At 38.6% G+C, this 18,091-nt stretch overlaps 1 protein-coding gene across 2 annotated transcripts in view; it reads left to right on the plus strand.

Moving 5' to 3' along the window:
* Positions 1–17,576, plus strand: part of NAA16 (N-alpha-acetyltransferase 16, NatA auxiliary subunit) — a gene marked incomplete at its 3' end in the record, with an annotated part of 68,127 nt that extends 50,551 nt beyond the window's left edge. The window contains exons 10-20 of one of the 2 annotated variants that reach the window (XM_084264511.1): positions 6,400–6,472; positions 6,716–6,885; positions 7,247–7,399; positions 9,217–9,345; positions 9,927–10,140; positions 12,210–12,403; positions 13,132–13,240; positions 13,739–13,852; positions 14,889–15,032; positions 17,018–17,115; positions 17,376–17,576. In XM_084264511.1, the coding sequence (XP_084120637.1) occupies positions 6,400–6,472; positions 6,716–6,885; positions 7,247–7,399; positions 9,217–9,345; positions 9,927–10,140; positions 12,210–12,403; positions 13,132–13,240; positions 13,739–13,852; positions 14,889–15,032; positions 17,018–17,115; positions 17,376–17,576 (1,599 nt within the window). The remainder of the gene's footprint in view (positions 1–6,399; positions 6,473–6,715; positions 6,886–7,246; positions 7,400–9,216; positions 9,346–9,926; positions 10,141–12,209; positions 12,404–13,131; positions 13,241–13,738; positions 13,853–14,888; positions 15,033–17,017; positions 17,116–17,375) is intronic. The other variant, XM_084264510.1, reaches the window with a different exon arrangement.
* Between the last annotated feature and the right edge of the window lie 515 nt (positions 17,577–18,091).

Here is an 18,091-nt window from a genome sequence, read left to right on the forward strand (position 1 = left end):
AGTATCTGACAGCACTGCCAGTAAAGAAATTTTTCTGCATATCCAACCTAAATTTCCCCTTATGCATGAACATGTGTGGTTTACTCACAGTTGCAGTGTTCATCAAATGCTGGTTGCACTATCAACTTTCAAATACACTGTGCTTGTGTATTTGAAAGTGTGCCCTAAACCAGAAACAATGCTGTTGCAGCAGAGCAAGTGTACAACATGCCAGGTTACAAGTTGCACTTTGAATGACAGTTGCAAATTTAATTCATTTAGATAAACGGAGGAAGCTTTTGCTTCTGGAGTTTTGAACTTCAGGTAGCTTGTGTGTTCAGTGGTGATATGGGCACTAGAAAAGTAGGAGTTGTTTTATATTTCAGGGGTAGCTGTTTCCAGTGCTAGCAGCATACAGCAGTAGTAATCTTTGCTTATGCAGCAAGTTAGTGTTATCTTGAGTTGCTAAATCGGAGTAAGATTTGATGGGGGTGTGTATGGTCCAGCATGTACTGATCACACACCAAAACTATGATGATGTGTATCATGAGGTACATCGCCAAACCTGACAATCCAGGGCAAAAAAAAAGCCCTGGCTAAGCTTGACTTTTAGCAAAGTTTAAATTCTGAGTGATCTGACATTGCATTGGATGTATTTTATGTTTGAAAAGTATTACAAGTCATTATTGGAGGGGGTTGGTTGTAGGGAACAAAGCATGAAGAAAAACTTAAAAGCTAATAAAGGTCTTGTATCTCATTGTTCCTATGAAAATGTACAACAAATTGTGCTCTCAAACTTTCTTGGAGTGTAGATCAGCTGTAGAGAAACCTGTCTAATGAGACACTACCACTTACAAAACACGTAATTTATGTCTTAGATGGAGAGGAAACAAAGCAAATTAATTTATTGGGGTGTGGGGTTTGGGGGGGTATTTTTTTTTTTTCATTTTTGTTTTAAATTCAATACTGCAGAATTAATGCATTCCTGTTAGCTTGTCCTGATAAACTGGCAGCTCTCTGAAATTCCTGAGAACTATGCCTACCTACCCCTCACACTGCGAACTGATTGAAGTCAATAGTTGATCATCATACCATAGGATTAGTTATATAGAAAAGTAAATAATAAAATCTTCCACAAGCTGGGTTGAAATGGCCAGTTGCAAGGTGACTAGAAAGGTATTTTCACAGGTACTTGAAATTGATGGAGAGTCTGCAGGTTTTCCACTGAAAAGGGGGTGCAAGATTCTATGCAGCTGCTTAGCTGACTAGATCAAGGAACAGATATGAATGACAAATCACTGATTTTTATTTTTTGAAAGTTGATTCTTACTTAGGTCAACTTAAAATGACTGTGGAGCTTCTGCTTAGATGTGCAAGTGACAGATTTTTCTTGTGCCCTGTGTATGGGTGAACATGTGCATGTTTTGCAGGGCTTCCCTTTAGGAAGCAGAAGTAAGTATTGATGGCTCTCAGTTGAATAAATTTGAAAACAGAGGTGCAACTGCATTTAAACTGCAGTTAGTTCAAAGGCAACATTTTCTTTGGGTGTTAAAATAGCAAAGTTTCAAATACAGAAACAAACTTGGAATCTGTATATATCAAAAATTCATTAAAAAATTAAGGAGAGTTGTGTTAGGTAGAGGTCTGCTTGTAATGTTTTCCTGCTCTCATGGTGTGATTTTGTGATGTTTGTTGCATTCAGATGTTAGCCCTACACTAAAACCTAAGCAATGGAAATTGCTTTGTATGAGAGGCCAAATACCCTTTTATAATCAGAGTGATTTACTTGGATAGCTTAAGGGTTTATTCTGTGGACTAAAAGTGTATCAGCTATATAGCAAGCTGCATACAGAAACTTCTCCAGTGAGACTAAGGAAATTATTGCAAGTGAGTTAGTGTATAGCTGCCTGGAGTAAAAATGGAAATATTCTGTCGTTTGCATACCCTACACCTTTTCCTTTTTAATCTGATAAATCTGGAGTGTCAATGTCTTAGGTTTCTAATTAGCTTGATGGAGCACTTTTTTAAATAATGGGGGAATGTTGCTTCAGAAAAACAAAGCCAGTTGAGCCTTGCTGAAGAGGTGTTTTTGGTGGCTCTGTGAACTGCGTAAGCTTATAAATGTGGTGTTCTTAAATATTATTCTACTTGAATTTATGGTAAACTGCCGGAAATTGAACTTTTTCCTTCAGGTGGCTGCCCATCTTACACCTTCCTATGTGGATATACTGGAAGAGCTTGAACTTGAACCTTTTGTACAGTGCATGTGTGCCAGCTGGCTCATGTTTGGCATGTTCTGTTCTCTGCTGCCTCAGATAAAAAAAAGCACACCTCAGTTTATGCCAATCATCTCTTGCCTTCATTGGGCAGTAGTCAAACCTTATTGCTGCCCTCTTCCTCCTCACCTCTTTTCCCTGGTGTGGTTAATTGAATTTATATGGGGTTTGTTTAACCTATTGGCAGCTTCTTTATTTGAAACTTCCTTCCCGTCAGTATTTCCTTATGGGAAGGAGTGCCCTGGATTGAGATACTGTTAATCACGTGATAGGACTGTGTTAGATACAGTAGATCATCAGAAATGTGTTTCTGTTACCATTCATAAATATCTTTCAGATGTGAAAACCCCAGTTCCTTCCGCTGCTTCTCAAAAGACTTGTGCTCTAGGCCCTTTACTGACTTTGTCTGGACACACACCAGCACCTTAGTGTCTGTCTCGTAGTGAAATGCCCTAAACCCAACCACATAACTTGAGCATAACCAATGTGGAGTACCAGGGGATGATCGTTTCCCTACTCCTGCTGGCCACACCAGTTCTGACACAAACCAGGATGCTGATGGCCTTCTTGGCTACCTGAGCACACTGCTGGCTCACGTTCAGCCAGCTGCCAACCAACATTTCCACTGGGCAGCTTTCTAGCTGCTCTTCCCCATGCCTGTAGTGTTGCCTGGGGTTGTTGTGACCCAAGTGCAAGACGCAGCTCTGAGCCTTGTTGAACCTTGTGTGGTTGGCCTCAGTCTGTCCGGAACCCTCTGTAGACCCTTACTGCCCTCTAGCAAATCAGCACTCCCACCCAACTTGGTGTCATCTGCAGACTTGCTGAGGGCACACTTCATCTCCTTGTCTGCATCATTGATAAGGGTATTAGAGAACTGGCTCCAGTACTGAGCCCTAGGAACAGCACTTGTGACTGGCCACCAACTCACTACCACTCTTTTTGCCCAACCATGAGTCTAGTTTTTTACCCAGCAAAAAGTGCCAATCCAAGCTATGAGCAGCCAGTTTCTCTAAGACAGTGTTGTGGGAAACAGTGTCAAAGGCCTTACTAAACTCAAGTCCATGCAGACAACATCCACAGCCTTTCCCTCATCCATGCCGTGGATCTTCAGAACCAATGGAGATCTGTAGCTTCCCAGTGGTGATGACCACCCAGGTTGGTGCTTTGAATTGTAAGAAAATGCAGCTGTTCTGATGTGTGAGACAAATTGTCAAATGACAGAATTATAAACATCTGTCCCAGGGAACATCCTATTTCATTTCCAGCACAGACAATGTTCATCCTACAGAGGATGAGCAAGTTCAGGAAGGGTATTCCCTGCTACCTGCTGGTATCCCTTTCCTTTTTTTTCAGGCCCTTCTGCAGTAGACTTTTTTGCTAGAACAGTAGAAGTGCTGTATCGATATAAGGGAAGATGTTGCTCTGAAACCTTTTTGTGCCAAAATACAGTTGGTTGAACTTTCAGGCTGCGCTTTGTAAGATGTCTGCTCAGTAATACTAAGGAAGTTCTGATTCCTGGATGTTAGAAACCTTTTTCTTTTTTTTTCCCCCTGCAACTGAAGTTTTTATGTACTGCTTCAGGAGTGGGTGTCTCAAAACAGGTGTGTGTTTGCGTGAGCCTGTGTCTGTTTAGATGGGGAATAAGAAGCACCTACACTTTCAGCTCTGTTTTTTCCAGTCTAAGTACTGATACTAGGTGGCTTTTGACTATAGAATGATCCTCCTTACATCATCCTTCTCTTGAAATTTAATTCAAGAGCTTTCTGAGAGACAAGAATGTGAGTAGGTTACTTTTCTATGGTGACTACTAAGAAGTAAATACCTAGGAGTTTCTGAAGAGAAGCTAATGGGGAAGACTAAGCCTGTTTGCCTCTTAAATTCTTGCTTCTTAGCTCATTGTTCTTTTGTAACAAAGTTCTAGGTAGTGACTGATGTATTGTTCAAAGTCGTTTTCAGAGTGGTAGTGCCAGTAGTTGCTTGGACTGCAGAAGCCAAAACCACTGCAGAGTTCTGGATTTGGAAGATCTTTTAAAATGGGGTACAGTTTGGTGTTCTCCATAACAAGAGATCAGAGGATTTGATTTCACTCTTGCTGTAAGCTGAATAAAGACCCTCCTGCTAGGAAGAGAGGCTTTCTTACTGCTTCACTGACCCAGTACTTTCCACCTCCAGCTCCCTCTGATAGAACTAGTAATAGGGCACCCGTACCCTGACAAAGCCAAGGAGTAAAGCATTGGTAACCCTGGATACAGCCACTAGCACTGACCCAAAGCAGGAACCAGGCATGTGTGGCTTGGAAATGGTGGCACCATTCTTGTGGTTGCATGGTCTTTGTCCAGCCCTGAAGCCAAACTGCAAGTGTGTAGTAGTGGGAAAAAAATTCTGTAGAGTTTGGTGGTGATTGGGTAGTTCAATAAAGAAATGAAAGGGTCTTTTTCTCCATTTACACCCAGTTCACTTGTGGTCAAGCGAAGCTGACTGATCTAAAAGGAATTTGAGTTTACTAAGAGCTGGCTGAGAATTGCTTTGGGAATACTTCAAAGCTGCAGTGAAAAGCAACAAGGAAATAATATTTATTCTGCACCTGTACACTACAAGCCTGCTACCTGAAGCAGATGCTTACTTCTGCGTGTAGGCTTATTGTAGAGATTCAAAGATTTCCTGAGTTTGTTGAAGGTTTCTTTCAGTAAATAGGCGTCTGAGGCCAGAGAACAGCTTGACGCGTTTATTCGCCTTTATCCATTTACTTGTGACTTGTTTACATTCCTTTATCACTTTGTAATTACTTGAGGTCCTGTAGCACTTCATTATCTTTGATGAGATTTTGTTGCCAGAAACCATCTCTTATGAGAGATGCCCAGAGCTTTCCAGAATGAGTGTTTTTGTTTTATTACACTTCCTATAAATGTACACTGACTGCTTATGACTTGGGCACGTTACCTTTTGTGTTTTACATTTCTTCTCCATTGTGCTGAATTTGCTTAAATAAGGTAGTATCCTTCAAATTATATACTTCTATATGATATATCCTCTAGAACAAAGTTTTCTCCCTTCCCATTCTTTCCCAAATGTGTATCTGTGTGGATGTCTGTGCTATCAAGTCTTGCTTTGTTAAATTTTGCTGTGCCTCTGGTATTTTTTTACTGTCCATTTGCAACCAACTTTTTAAATGTAGGATCATTTTGTCTGAATCTCTGAAATTTTAGGTGTTTAACATCTATTAAGTTTCACCTAATTGGTGAATGTAGCCATTATGCTGCTATGCTTACAGTCAGATTGTATTTTTTAAGTCCCTCTTGTGCTTTGAGTATATATACGTAGATCCTATTTATTTCTTGATTACTCTTGTTTCCTTGGGAGGTTGTTTACTTGTTGGCTATGGCAGGTGTGTTCAGAATAACTCCCAAACTGGTTGAGCGTGTCATTATATGCTCAGGATTTGTAAGCCATTGACCTGATACTGGAATAGTTCATTGTCATGAAACACACAGATAATGCTGTTTGTATCCAGTGTACGTCAAACTTGTATAGCATGAGCTCAAATCTGTATTTTGAGTCTTCAATCTTGAATTAAATGACAATATTGTGGTCAGGGTCTGATTTCAGAAAGCTACCACCCTTAAATTAATCAATATATACATTCATTTTTTGTGTGTGTGTGAAAAGTTGCAGCCCATATTGTAGGTGACAATATCTTTTTAACAAAATAACCCCAAAAAACTTTAATAGTGCATGTCAGCCTGCCAGAAAAACACTGAAATCTCTTCTATATCTTCATTGTTATGGGAAGTGCAAGCAGAGTCTTTTCCAAAACATCTTTCTTCAGCTGGATCAGTTTGGACACTGAAAAACTACTAGCATAAATAAAAACTCCAAAACACAACTTCAAAAGAATACTTATCAAACATACCTGATTATCTTCCACCGTAAACTGCCAAAGATTACACCTGTTTCCCTGCCATATAACCAGCTAGAGGGTAATCAAAGGTAGCTTGTGAAAGGTGAAGTAAACTAAATGAGGATGCAGCCTTTTTTTGTCTGTTAAGTAATTTCAGTGTATTTTCCCTTATGTGCCTGTGTATTTTTTTGATGTGTAGTTACATGTAAAGCAAAACTAACTGATATTTTTTTTTTTTATATGTAGGTTTCTACAATCCAAGAACTTGTTACTGGATATGAAACCTCTTTGAAAACTTGTGATCTTTTTAGTACGTGTGGTGAGTGTCTGCAGTCTAATAGTTTAGAGTGTGATTAAAACTCTTAATTACTATGGCAGCTGTCAAGAACTGTTGAGTGCTGATGTTTTTTTCAAGAAAATTGTTGTAATACCTTTCAGTAAATGAATGCCTTACAGGAAATGTTTGCTGAATTTGCTGATCTTTGGGTTTTGTTTATTTTTCAAATGCAGTCTTCAGCCTTACTGGCCACTGTAATTTTCTTTTTCCCCATTTTGTTGGCAGAAAACGGAGAGAAAGAGCCCCCAACGACGCTGCTTTGGGTTCGGTATTTCCTGGCACAGCACTTTGACAAACTTGGCCAGTGTTCTTTGGCCTTGGATTACATTAATGCTGCAATTGCAAGCACTCCAACATTAATAGAACTATTCTACTTAAAAGCAAAAATTTACAAGGTAAAAAGTGAACTTAAGCACATAAAGTATGTAATTCAGTGGGTTGGGGCTTTTTTATAACTGGTGTTAATGTGTGGGTAGTGTTTCAGTTAGTAGTGATTGGGGGCATCAATTTTCATTCAGGTTTCTTCTTGTGCACTGTTTTGTCAGGAAGAAAATCAAAACCTTTGTTTAGGTTTTGCAGAACAAGTTACAATTTACAGCAAATTGTCATTCTGAAAAAAAAAGCCTGGGGGCAGGGGCAAAGGAGCAATAATACTTTTGTTCTTTCTGAGGGAGAAATACCAGTGACTCTAGATTTCAGGAGCTGGTCAATATCAGGCTTATACTGCATGTTAACTACTTAATCTCTCTTTGACAGCATGTAGGTAACCTCAAGGAAGCTGCCAAGTGGATGGATGAAGCACAGTCTTTGGACACTGCAGACAGATTTATCAATTCTAAATGTGCTAAATACATGCTGCGAGCAAATATGGTGAAGGATGCAGAGGAGATGTGCTCTAAATTCACAAGGGTTAGTATATGGCTTAATGAAGACAGGTTTTGTTTGCTTCTGGCATTTTTTTCTACTCATATAATTTTTGACCAAAACTAAAAAAAAAACCCCACAAACAAACCACACCCTATAAAATAATGTCTATTTTTAAGATAATGCTCTTACACTTTATGGTAAATAATGATTTTGAATAATAGACCTTTGAAAGGTCATGTAGTCCAATCCCTTGCAATGAGCAGTGACATCTTTCACTAGATCAGCTTGCCCAGTGGGTGATGGGGCATCCACAGCTTCCCTGGGCAACCTGTGCCTGTGTCTTAAAAAAAAGTCTTCCTCATGTTCAATGTAAACCTCCCCTCTTTCAGTTTAAAACCACTGCACCATGTCCTGCCACTCTTCCTGCACTGGAAGAGTCTATCTTTCTTTCTTTTGAGCCTGCTTGATATATTGAGAGGCCTTGATAAGGATTGCCTAGATCCTTGTTTTCTCCAGGCTGAAACTACTCCAACTCCTTCAGCCTGTCCTCACAGGAGAGAAGATGTTCCAACCCTCTGATGATCTTTTTGTGTCCCTCCTATGGACCTGCTCTAACAGGTCCGTGTCTCTCTTGCGCTGGGCACCCCTGAGCTGGATACTCCATCTACAAAGACCCAGTCAATACTGGGAAAAGTATTCAGTTCAAAAGTAACTGTCCAGAAGTGTTCTGTTGGGTTTTATTTCCATACTGCTGAGTACCTCTCTGGAAGTGCATCTGATGGATACCTTGTGTTCAAAACATGCTGTTTCCCAGTAGTGCCATCTGGGCTAAATACACAATGATGGGCACGATTTTCATTATTATTCAGCATTAACATAAATGCAATTCAGACTTGAGTGTTTAATGCCTTTAAGTTAGGACTGCAGTCAGATTTTGTTAAAGCAAATTCTGTCCTTAAAAAATGGGGTAAGCACTTTAAATTCTCTGGTTTTGACACTGAACAAAATTTAGATTCCCAAAGGCCAGATTTCCATATTATTTATGTAACTCAGTATGATGACAGCTACTTGGTGGGATTTCCTGAAGCATATAAATGAATTGAACTCCTTAATGCTTCATCTTAAGTGTGAAAGCACTTGAAAGCGAATACAAGCTTTCTAGATATTTCTAGGAACTACTGAAGATTTGATTACTAAAATTTGTTGTGTATGCTTGTTAGAAGGTGTTAGAGCAAGCAATACAGAGTTCCAGCATAGATACCTGGTGCTAAGACAGGATAAAGCTGATCCTAAATAATGTTGTAGAGATTAACTGGATTATTTCTATTATGAAGACTGTTCTGAAATTAGGTGGCTAGCTAGCATTTGTGATGTTTGCAACATGTGCCCAGTTTCCTTATTTTTACTTCAGGGAACTGAAATTATAAAGAACAAATCCTAGGAACTTGTAGAAATGTGATGTATAAATTTAACTTCATTTATATAGACTAACAACTTCTGAGAAAAAAAAATGCAAATTTTTTTCTGAACTTTTAAATTATTTTATTTTAAATTGTGTTGTTTCCTATCCCTGAATTGTAAAGGTGTTGTAAGCATGAGTTAATTTAAAACCATTGAGACACTAATCTTGTTCCGATTTCTTTAATTATTATTATTACTTAAATCTATTCCTTTCTGTCTTGGGGAGCATAGGGTTTTACAACTAGTATTTTCAGTTTCTGGATGGCTGTATCCATTTTACATTCCAACAAGCTCTAAAGTACTAATTCTTTCTTACTAAACGGCCTGAAACTAGCTATTGTTGAAAGAAGCAGCTTGTAAATTATAATAGCATAAAGTGATGACCACTTTTATTTTAGGAAGGAACTTCTGCTATGGAAAACCTAAACGAGATGCAGTGTATGTGGTTCCAGACTGAATGTGCTGCAGCTTATCAAAGGCTAGGGAAGTATGGTGATGCCTTGAAAAAATGCCACGAAGTAGAAAGGGTAAGTAGGTGCAAATACCATCAGTTTCCTTCCCAGTATTTCTCATATACTAATGAAGATATTCTCTGAAGTAATCAGTGTGATTTTCTTTGTAGATAAAAGTTTCTACCATAATGATTTTTTTAAAAAGGTCAATACATGATGATTTACTGTAATAGATGTCATCCCTAGATATTTATGTGCAAAGCATGTATTTGAAGTGAAAAGGATTCAGTGTAGAATACAACTAACTATGCAGCTATTTGTACATTAACTTTAAGCTGTCTTTTTTATTCTGTCTTTTGCCAACAGTTGGTTGGTTTGTTGGTTGCTTTTAGTCAAAGCAAGCAGATCTCAATTGGCTTTTATGGAGTCCCTAAATCTTCAAACAGTTTCAATATAGCTTTTGTTAACAAAATGAGATTTTTCTGGGCAGGTGCTTTCCCCACTGACAGGTTCTGCTGGACAGTCAGTATTAGGAAGATACTTCCATGCTTGTTAAGTATTGGCTGTAAACCAGTTGTGACTTCATTTCCATCTAATAAAAAGAGTAGGCTAAGCAAGGGAAGTGCATAAGACGTGTTTTCTCTTCTTTCTTGAAGCATTTTTTTGAGATAACAGATGATCAGTTCGACTTCCACACGTACTGCATGAGAAAGATGACTCTTCGTGCCTATGTAGACCTCTTGAGATTAGAAGATGTGCTCAGGAAACATGCCTTCTACTTCAAAGCTGCTCGATCAGCAATTGAAATCTACTTGAAGCTCCATGATAATCCTCTTACCAATGAAAGCAAAGAACAAGAAGTGAATTCAGGTATCTAGACCGTAGTAGGGGCTTGTATGTGTGACACATGTAAAAACTTATTAAACTGTGTGTCAATGGAATGTATGCATACAGTTTTTTCCTCTTTTCTGTCATGATTTAATAATTGAAAAGAGATCATAACATGCTACAGCTTGCTTTCTCTCTGTTCTCTCTCCCTCCCCCTCCCCCCCCCCCCCCCCCCATATTCTGAAATTAGTATGTGAGTGAACCTAGAGATAGATGGACTGGTGTTTCAGAGTGTCAAGAGAAAAAATCAAATCCAGTTCAGCCACTTACTCATTTAAACAGAATGTAAATATTGTTAACTTAATTAGGGAACAAAGAATAGATTTTGTTAGTGGTCTGAGTTTTAAGAATTAAATTTTGATCTACTTTATTTAATTTATGACCTAGTAGTATTAGTTAATACTGTGTTATGTTCTATAATTTTCCACCTAACTTGGGGACCAAAGGATACATGGATAATTCTGTATTAGCAAAGTGAATACGTTTAGGAAGTTATTGAAAAAACAGTGTTAAGTGGGAAGCAGACTTTCTTAGGAAAGCGGTGGGGTGTGGTTTGGGAATCTGAGCATTCAGTGACAAGTGAGCTAAGAGATTTTTTCCTTTCAGGTAGAGTTGCTTCTTTTGCGGAGTCACAGCTACTGTCAAGCTACTGTCAGTGACAGCAGTGGCTGTTGACTGAAGGGGTGAAACTAATGCCTAGCTCTTTGCAAGGGGAAGAATATTTGATGTGGGGGAAGCTTAACTAAACCAAAAATACCACTAAATATTGTCAGTGCATTCAGAGGTGAATAGTAAGTTCATATCTGCCTATGTATAATGAAGTATGTCTGAAAGGGAGAACACATCACCATTCAACTGGCATCTTTTCTTCTCTTTGATTTTAACTTGTTTCTGTATATAACATAAGATAGGCATGTGACAGGATCTTGATAGCAATAGCATCATAAAAATTAAGGTGGGGAAGCATCTAAGAAGTCATGCAAGTTCATTTGCCTGCTGTGCATTGGGATTCAGTAGGCTCATCCACAGGGGACACTGCCACTGTGAATGGGGTAAAAGGAGTGTTTGTTTCTCTTTCCTTCCTTCCTTCCTCCCCATGTCTCAGGCTGGTGGCTGGCCCCAGCAGCAGGGTCATGGTGCCATAGCCGCAAGAAAGATGCTTTGGTCCCACAGTAGTTTGTTCTTTACTTGCCTCATCATTAGCACACATCCTGTTCTCAGTGAAACACTGCAGTAGAGAGAGTGGAAACTAAAGCATTGTTCTGGCTAAACTGGTCAGGTCAGTGGATTAGCAGGGAAGAAAAGAAGGGTGAATGCAAAGGCTGAAGACTCCTCACCTCTCTATGAACATGTAGGGAGTGGTGGTTTGTCTATTCTGCTTTTCATGCAACATTTTGGTTTGCATAAATGCTGCTCCAGTCTAAAAATCACAGCGTAGCAAGCAGCCTGAAGATTCCTATAATGGTCCTACTAATACATGCCAGGATCCTTTATCTCTTTTCACCCCAAACAATACCAGTGGTTGCCTGCATCCATTTAGCTGTCCCATGGCATTTGCAGAATCAATGCAATTATGGTTGCTGTGTATTGTTCAGATGCTTTAATGGAAAATAAGCTTGTCTGAAGATGGACCGTAAATCCACTGCATGTTTCTAGTAAGCATTAGAAGGAAGCTGAGTGGCAGTCAGTACAGGAGCTTAGTGTTACCTTTGAAAACCACTGTGTTTTCTAAGGGTAAAACCTGTCATAGATGCAACAATAGCTTCATGTAGCTGGTTCTTCAAATAGTTGAGGTATCTGTAACAGCTATATGACAGAAAATATACTAGATAGTGTCATGTTATGCTTTAAGTAGTAATTCAGCAGTAATGTTGGACTGTACAGTGATGTTAGCCTGCAAAGTCCTGATGTTTATGGAAAATAGGTAAAAGTATGCTGTCTTGATAGAGGAGGAGGAGGAGCATAGTGGCTTGCCTAAACAGTTGAGAGAAAGATTTCTTAATTAAAAACTCTATTAATGCAAGTTACTTGTTTGTTACTTGAATCTGTAGAAAATCTCTCAGCCAAAGAACTGAAGAAAATGCTTAGCAAGCAGAGAAGAGCACAGAAGAAAGCAAAACTTGAAGAGGAAAGAAAGCATGCAGAAAGAGAGCGACAACAAAAGAATCAAAAGAAAAAGCGAGATGAAGAGGAGGAAGAAACTAGTGGACCCAGGGAAGAGCTAGTTCCTGAAAAACTGGAAAGGGTTAGCATGGTCTTTCCTGTTAAATTCATGTGATTATCATAAAAAGCCTATAATATGGGATTGATGTCAGGTTTTTCTGAAAGAATCCAGTGGGTTTTATGAGATAATTTTGGCATGCAAAGATGTTTTTGTAATCTATTTATACTCAAGTAATATTTTTCAGCTTATAAATCCAAGTTCTATATTATTACTATTTTCTTTAAACATTGCTTTTTCAAACAGTAGGCTGGTCATTGAAATAGGTAACAAAAAGGTGGTTCTTGCCTGAAAAACTCTAGTTTTCATACAATGAGCAGAGGAAAAAAACCAACAGACAGAAATGTTTGAAGTCATGATTTGAAGCAAAACAATTCGAAGACATGAGCCACTGTTTCTCTAAGCACAAAGAATTGATCTCCTTTATCAGAGTAAACTTCAGAAGTTTAAGCTTGTTGTCTGAGGTGGTCGTATTAAATTGTTTCCAAATGCTCAGTTACAACACTGAGAACATTATGTAAGCTGTGCCAGAGTTAGTAGTGTCTTTGTCAACATGAAGTAATGAGTAAACACTTTCAAATCTTGCTTGTCAACTAATGTGAGGTTCAGTTTAAATTCAGAATTTAATTTAATTTAGCCCAGTTCACCTTTGGCCTCTGATTATTTAAATGTTCCGAATAACAGAAACTATGCTTGGTGTTTTGTTTGATATTTACTTTAAGCTTTAAATTTCACTATGTTTATTAAAACAGGTAGAAAATCCATTAGAAGAAGCCATTAAGTTCCTTATACCACTGAAGAATCTTATTGGAGATGACATAGAAACACATTTATTAGCATTTGAAATATACTTTAGAAAAGGTAAAGTACTCCATAACTTTATTTTTGCTGTACAAAATTTTAACCCTTCACTGTGCCCTGTGATATCTGATTGCAGCCTGAAATGGTCTGGAATAGACAAATACTGGGCTGAAGCTGGGGGTGGTTTGTATCATATCCTCTAATAACAGGGGGAAATGGCATTTTTGTGTACCCAACCTTAAACAAAAAGCCTAAGAGCGAAATAAGGTATATACTAATAAATGCTGTAGGAGGGTATTTGCAGTGTAATCTTCTATTATCATGGGGAAAACAGAGCCAAACAGATAGTAACATCATCTGTGCTGGGTTCAGTCAGCGGGCATTACTGTTTTATTAAGTGTTTTGGATGGGAAAAATAAATCTTTCTATTTCTGCGTGGGCATCGGTGCTTCTGATGTTTGTACTGGGCTTACTAAAGAAAACAGTAGTTGCTACAAAGAGAAAAAAGTTCTGTGTTCTTAATCATGGTATGTTTTTGGTTTTTTCCCCTTCCCACAGGAAAGTTTCTGTTAATGTTACAGTCTGTCAAAAGAGCTTTTGCTATCGACAGCAATAACCCCTGGCTGCACGAGTGCTTGATTAGATTCTCGAGAGCTGGTACGTGTGTAGGAAGTACCTGTGTATGTGTGAAGATACAGGAAGCTTTGTTTGTACAAGGACACAATTATGTGGTTCTGTTTAATGTATAAATGCTCTTGAAACAACAAAATAAAAACAAATTTATTTGTTTTCCATGGTAATCCTAAGAAAACAAGAGGTCGTGCTGTGCCGGGTACTGTGAATGTATTGCATTATGCTCCTTCCTCCATTAATCCACCAGATGGACCCAATAACTCATTTTAGCTCGATTTCAGGGAGGAGTAGGTGTTCCAAAGATCTTTGGAAGTCTTGGGTGTTAGGAAACTGAGTGCCAGAAAGGGGAGAAACACTGCTTCAGTCAGAAACATTGTGAGCTTACGAGCTGAGGCAGCACAAAGTTCATAGGAACGATAGCCCTTCGATGAGTGTTTCATCCAGAAATGCATATGTCATGTTTATGTAGAGCTGTGGATCACATAGTGTAAATGCTGCTTTTCTGCATTTCAAGACTGTTACATTGACTTTCAGAAGTCTGGTAGTAACAGATGACTGAGAAAAAAGTTAGAGAAACAGAGCAAGCATGTGAGAGCTTTTAATTATCTAAATGAATATAGCCTGTTTGCTCTGAAGAAACACTACCAGACCTTGTCCTTACTTTTGTCATGTAAATCAAGTTAAAAGTCATACAAATTTCTTAATATAGTAATAGAAATTGTACATAAAACAGCATTAAAAGGAGCTGATTGAGGATATCTTGCTGGCTTCATTACCAGTTGGGGGATTTAAATAGAATCACTCTGATTACTAATATGGATTTTTTTTTTCCTGTGGAGTTTTTTACTTGGAAAAATACTCATTTTGCATTCATAATCAGTCTGACAGATGTGCTTTCTGAAAGATAAAGCGTATGTTGACCTGTAATAGTGCTTTAAACTGGAATTTGTGTTTCTGTGACTAGGTATTTTTTTAAAAAGGGAATTTTAGCAGTGATGCTTATGGTTTCACACTGTTTTCTATAGTTGTTTAAATGGCTTTTTTCCTTCTCTTCCTCTTCCCTTTCCCTGTTCAGTATCTGACCATAGTAACCTCCCAGAAATTGTGAGCAAAGTCCTAACTCAAGAAATGCAGAAAATATTTGTTAATAAAAACTTGGAAAGTTTTAATGAAGAATTTCTCAAACACAATGCTACCTCCATTCAGCACCAACTGTCAGGTTTGTTTTAACTTTTTAAATGCTCTTGAAAATAAGATTTAAGTCATTTAAATCCAGAATCTTTGTCTGCAGTCCAGAAATCATAAATTCCAAAAAGCCAGAAATTCACCTGATGAGAATTTGTCTTTTTACCGTGTTAAAAGAAATATATCCACTTTTTTATCAGATCCTTAAGGGACTTCCTCTAGGTCTGAGAAGTCTGATCAGCCCACCACAGTGATGGCAGCACTGTCATCCCTCTTTCAGAGCTGCTACTTTTAAAATTATTAGAAGCTATAAAAAACCAAACAAAACATCTTACGTTAGAAGCATGGCTTTTCTATTTTCTGGTTTTACTCATAGCTTTCAGTAGCCACAGCATCAGTAAAAAAAGCTTACTAGGCTGCTTCTCTGCTTTGTGGTCAGCAATGAAAATGTTGAAATATGATTTAAGAATCATAAACGCTGTGTGTTTTAAAGACCTGTTAAGTCAAAGGAAGTTGGAATTGAAATCTGTTACATGTACAGAGTACAGAAGGTTTTGGAATAAAAATTGATGTCACCTGAGACCACTCCAGTACTTAACAAAATTAAGCATAGCACTTGAAGTACTTAGAACAGTACTAATATCACCTAGTTTGTAGAAGTTAACCAGGGTCTGTCCAGAATGATTCAGTGGAGAAAGTCAGTGTTGGAGGATTGTTCGTGTCACAGGTGGTCAGGTAACTTACCCAGACATAGAATGCATTAAAAGATCCCTTTTTGAGAACAGCAGCTTGAGAGAAATACTTGCACCCCTTTTGTGTGAGCAGGTGCCAGATTTGTGAAGTCAGCTACAGCTATCCCAGCTGGTGCTCCTGATTCTTACAGAGGGATTCATCCCCTCCCATCTGATGGGATTGTTTCCACCTGCTACTTTCTGGTCCTCCATTATTACAGAAAATGTGCAGTCACTTTGTCACAGTAACTGTTCAGGCTAAGACTGTCACACTCCCCAATTTGCTTTTGCGCTGTCCACATCTGTAGCACCTTTGGGAAGAGCCTAAGCCTTCTCATTGACGTTGGTGGCACCCATGTTAGAGGGATGTCAGGGCCCCCTTTGAAGAAGGGGAGTCTGTTCATGTTTGGTGGAGGCGAGGGGTTTAAATGCCAGAGCTCCTTAGGGTCAGTCAGTAGACTTCAGGGTTTGTTAATCACTGTGATCCAACAGTGTATCAGTTTACAAGCAGCAGGAACAGATGTGGGATAAAGCTTGTAACGTGAAATTAGGAGTGAACTAACCATAGATGTGTCTTTTGGCAGTGTTAGGTCTTTAACCTATGTGTCAGCCTTCAGTTTATGCTGAGTCAGGTTTGAAGCAATTGATTTATCTACTGTACAACCTGTAATTTTTTAACTGCCATCTTTAATTCATGCTTGAAAATGTGAAGGCTGGAAGGTCCTGAACTTTAAGTCTGAGAGTACAAATGAGTGTTTTCTGAGCTTTAAATGATGACTAGTAAAAAAATAAGCATCATTTTAATCCTTTTTAATTTCCATACTCCAGCTTCCCTGACTTTAAACAAATATAACTAGGTTATGTTTAATGTTTTTGTTGACAACAATGACTCAACACCAAACATATTCAGTCTAACAATTTATTTTCTGAGACCTCCTAGATAGAAAAAGCAGTAAGAACTAGGAAGCTTGAATCAGGAAAACCAATTCAGTAATTGAGAAAATGAGTTGAGCAAAAAGAGGCTCAGAATGTGGGGGTTTAACTTTGTCAGTAAAATGATTTCTTAAGGTTTTTTTGTTCTTTGTGGTAGATTATGTACTGAGGTGTGCCTGCACTTTAGCTTTTTTAGTTTTAAGTTAAAAATAAGGGAGGAAAAGGTGGTTTATTAAAAACTTGCAAGTATTTCTGCTTCACATCGACTGAGAACTCTTGAGAGTCGGCGTGTCTATCTGCAGCATTGCATTTAGGAATGTTGTCACCTAAACGTTGTGTTCTTTCTTGGGTTAAGGTGCAAAGATGATGTATTTCCTGGACAAATCAAGACAAGAAAAAGCAATTGCTGTTGCTACTAGATTGGATAAAAACATGAGAGACAAAAATGTGAAGGTAAGGGATACAGTATTTAAAGCCAAAAAAACATGGGGGGGTTGGAAATAATGTATATGTAAATACAGGATGACGTACATGCTTTCTGTGTTATGGTGGTGTTTTGAAAGAACAAGGTTGTAATTTTTTCCCTAAGTAAGATAACTGAATACCAGTAGAGAACCTGTATTTGCTCAGACTATTATTTTTTAACAGTGCATCTGTTTAGTAATAAAGCAGTGGTAAATCATGTTTATTAACTGTTACTTTTGCTTCCGTAGACGTTAACAAAGGTCTTTGAGGCACTGCTTGATGGCAGTTTCGGAAGCTGCCACTCTCAATGTGAAGAATATCAAGCAGCGTGTCATAAACTGTTCCCTTTTACATCTGCCTTCATGCCTGCCACCAACGAGGAGGACAGCAGCCTCACGTCTGTGAACCACACGGCCACCAACCACGATCTGCTGTCCAACGAGATCTGACGCCGCCGCGCGCGTGGGCGAGCCCCCGTGCCTGTAAACCCACATGCACACGCGTGTACAGCGCTCTGACTCTCATCACCACGTGCTGGCTGGATACACAGATCAGGGTTACTTTTCCAGGTTGTATTTTAATATCTTTAACAGGTATAGAACAAAATATTTGGATAGTTAAATGAAATGGAGTATGCTATTAGTTATTTTTTTTTCCCCCTCCCAACAAAAAAAACCCTGCCAATATTTATGTAAACATTATCCTTAATATCAGCATTTTTCATGTTTATACTTGTACAGTTTTAAGTCTTTTAATAATCCATCAGCCCTCCATCACAAGAAACTATGGAAGTTAAAGGCTGCTTTCACACACGTGTCATTACATATACAGTTAAATGTGATCATACCTTGTTCAAAAACTATCATTTGAGCGTTTTTAGCAGATTAAGACCGAAGTGCTGCTTGATTTGCCCTCCTCGTCTTTTCTGGGTTGGTTGGCCTTCCCCCCCCCGCCCCCCCTTCCT

Source organism: Gallinula chloropus (genome assembly GCF_964237585.1).
Source record: "Gallinula chloropus genome assembly, chromosome: 1".
NCBI classification, from domain to species: Eukaryota; Metazoa; Chordata; class Aves; order Gruiformes; family Rallidae; genus Gallinula; species Gallinula chloropus.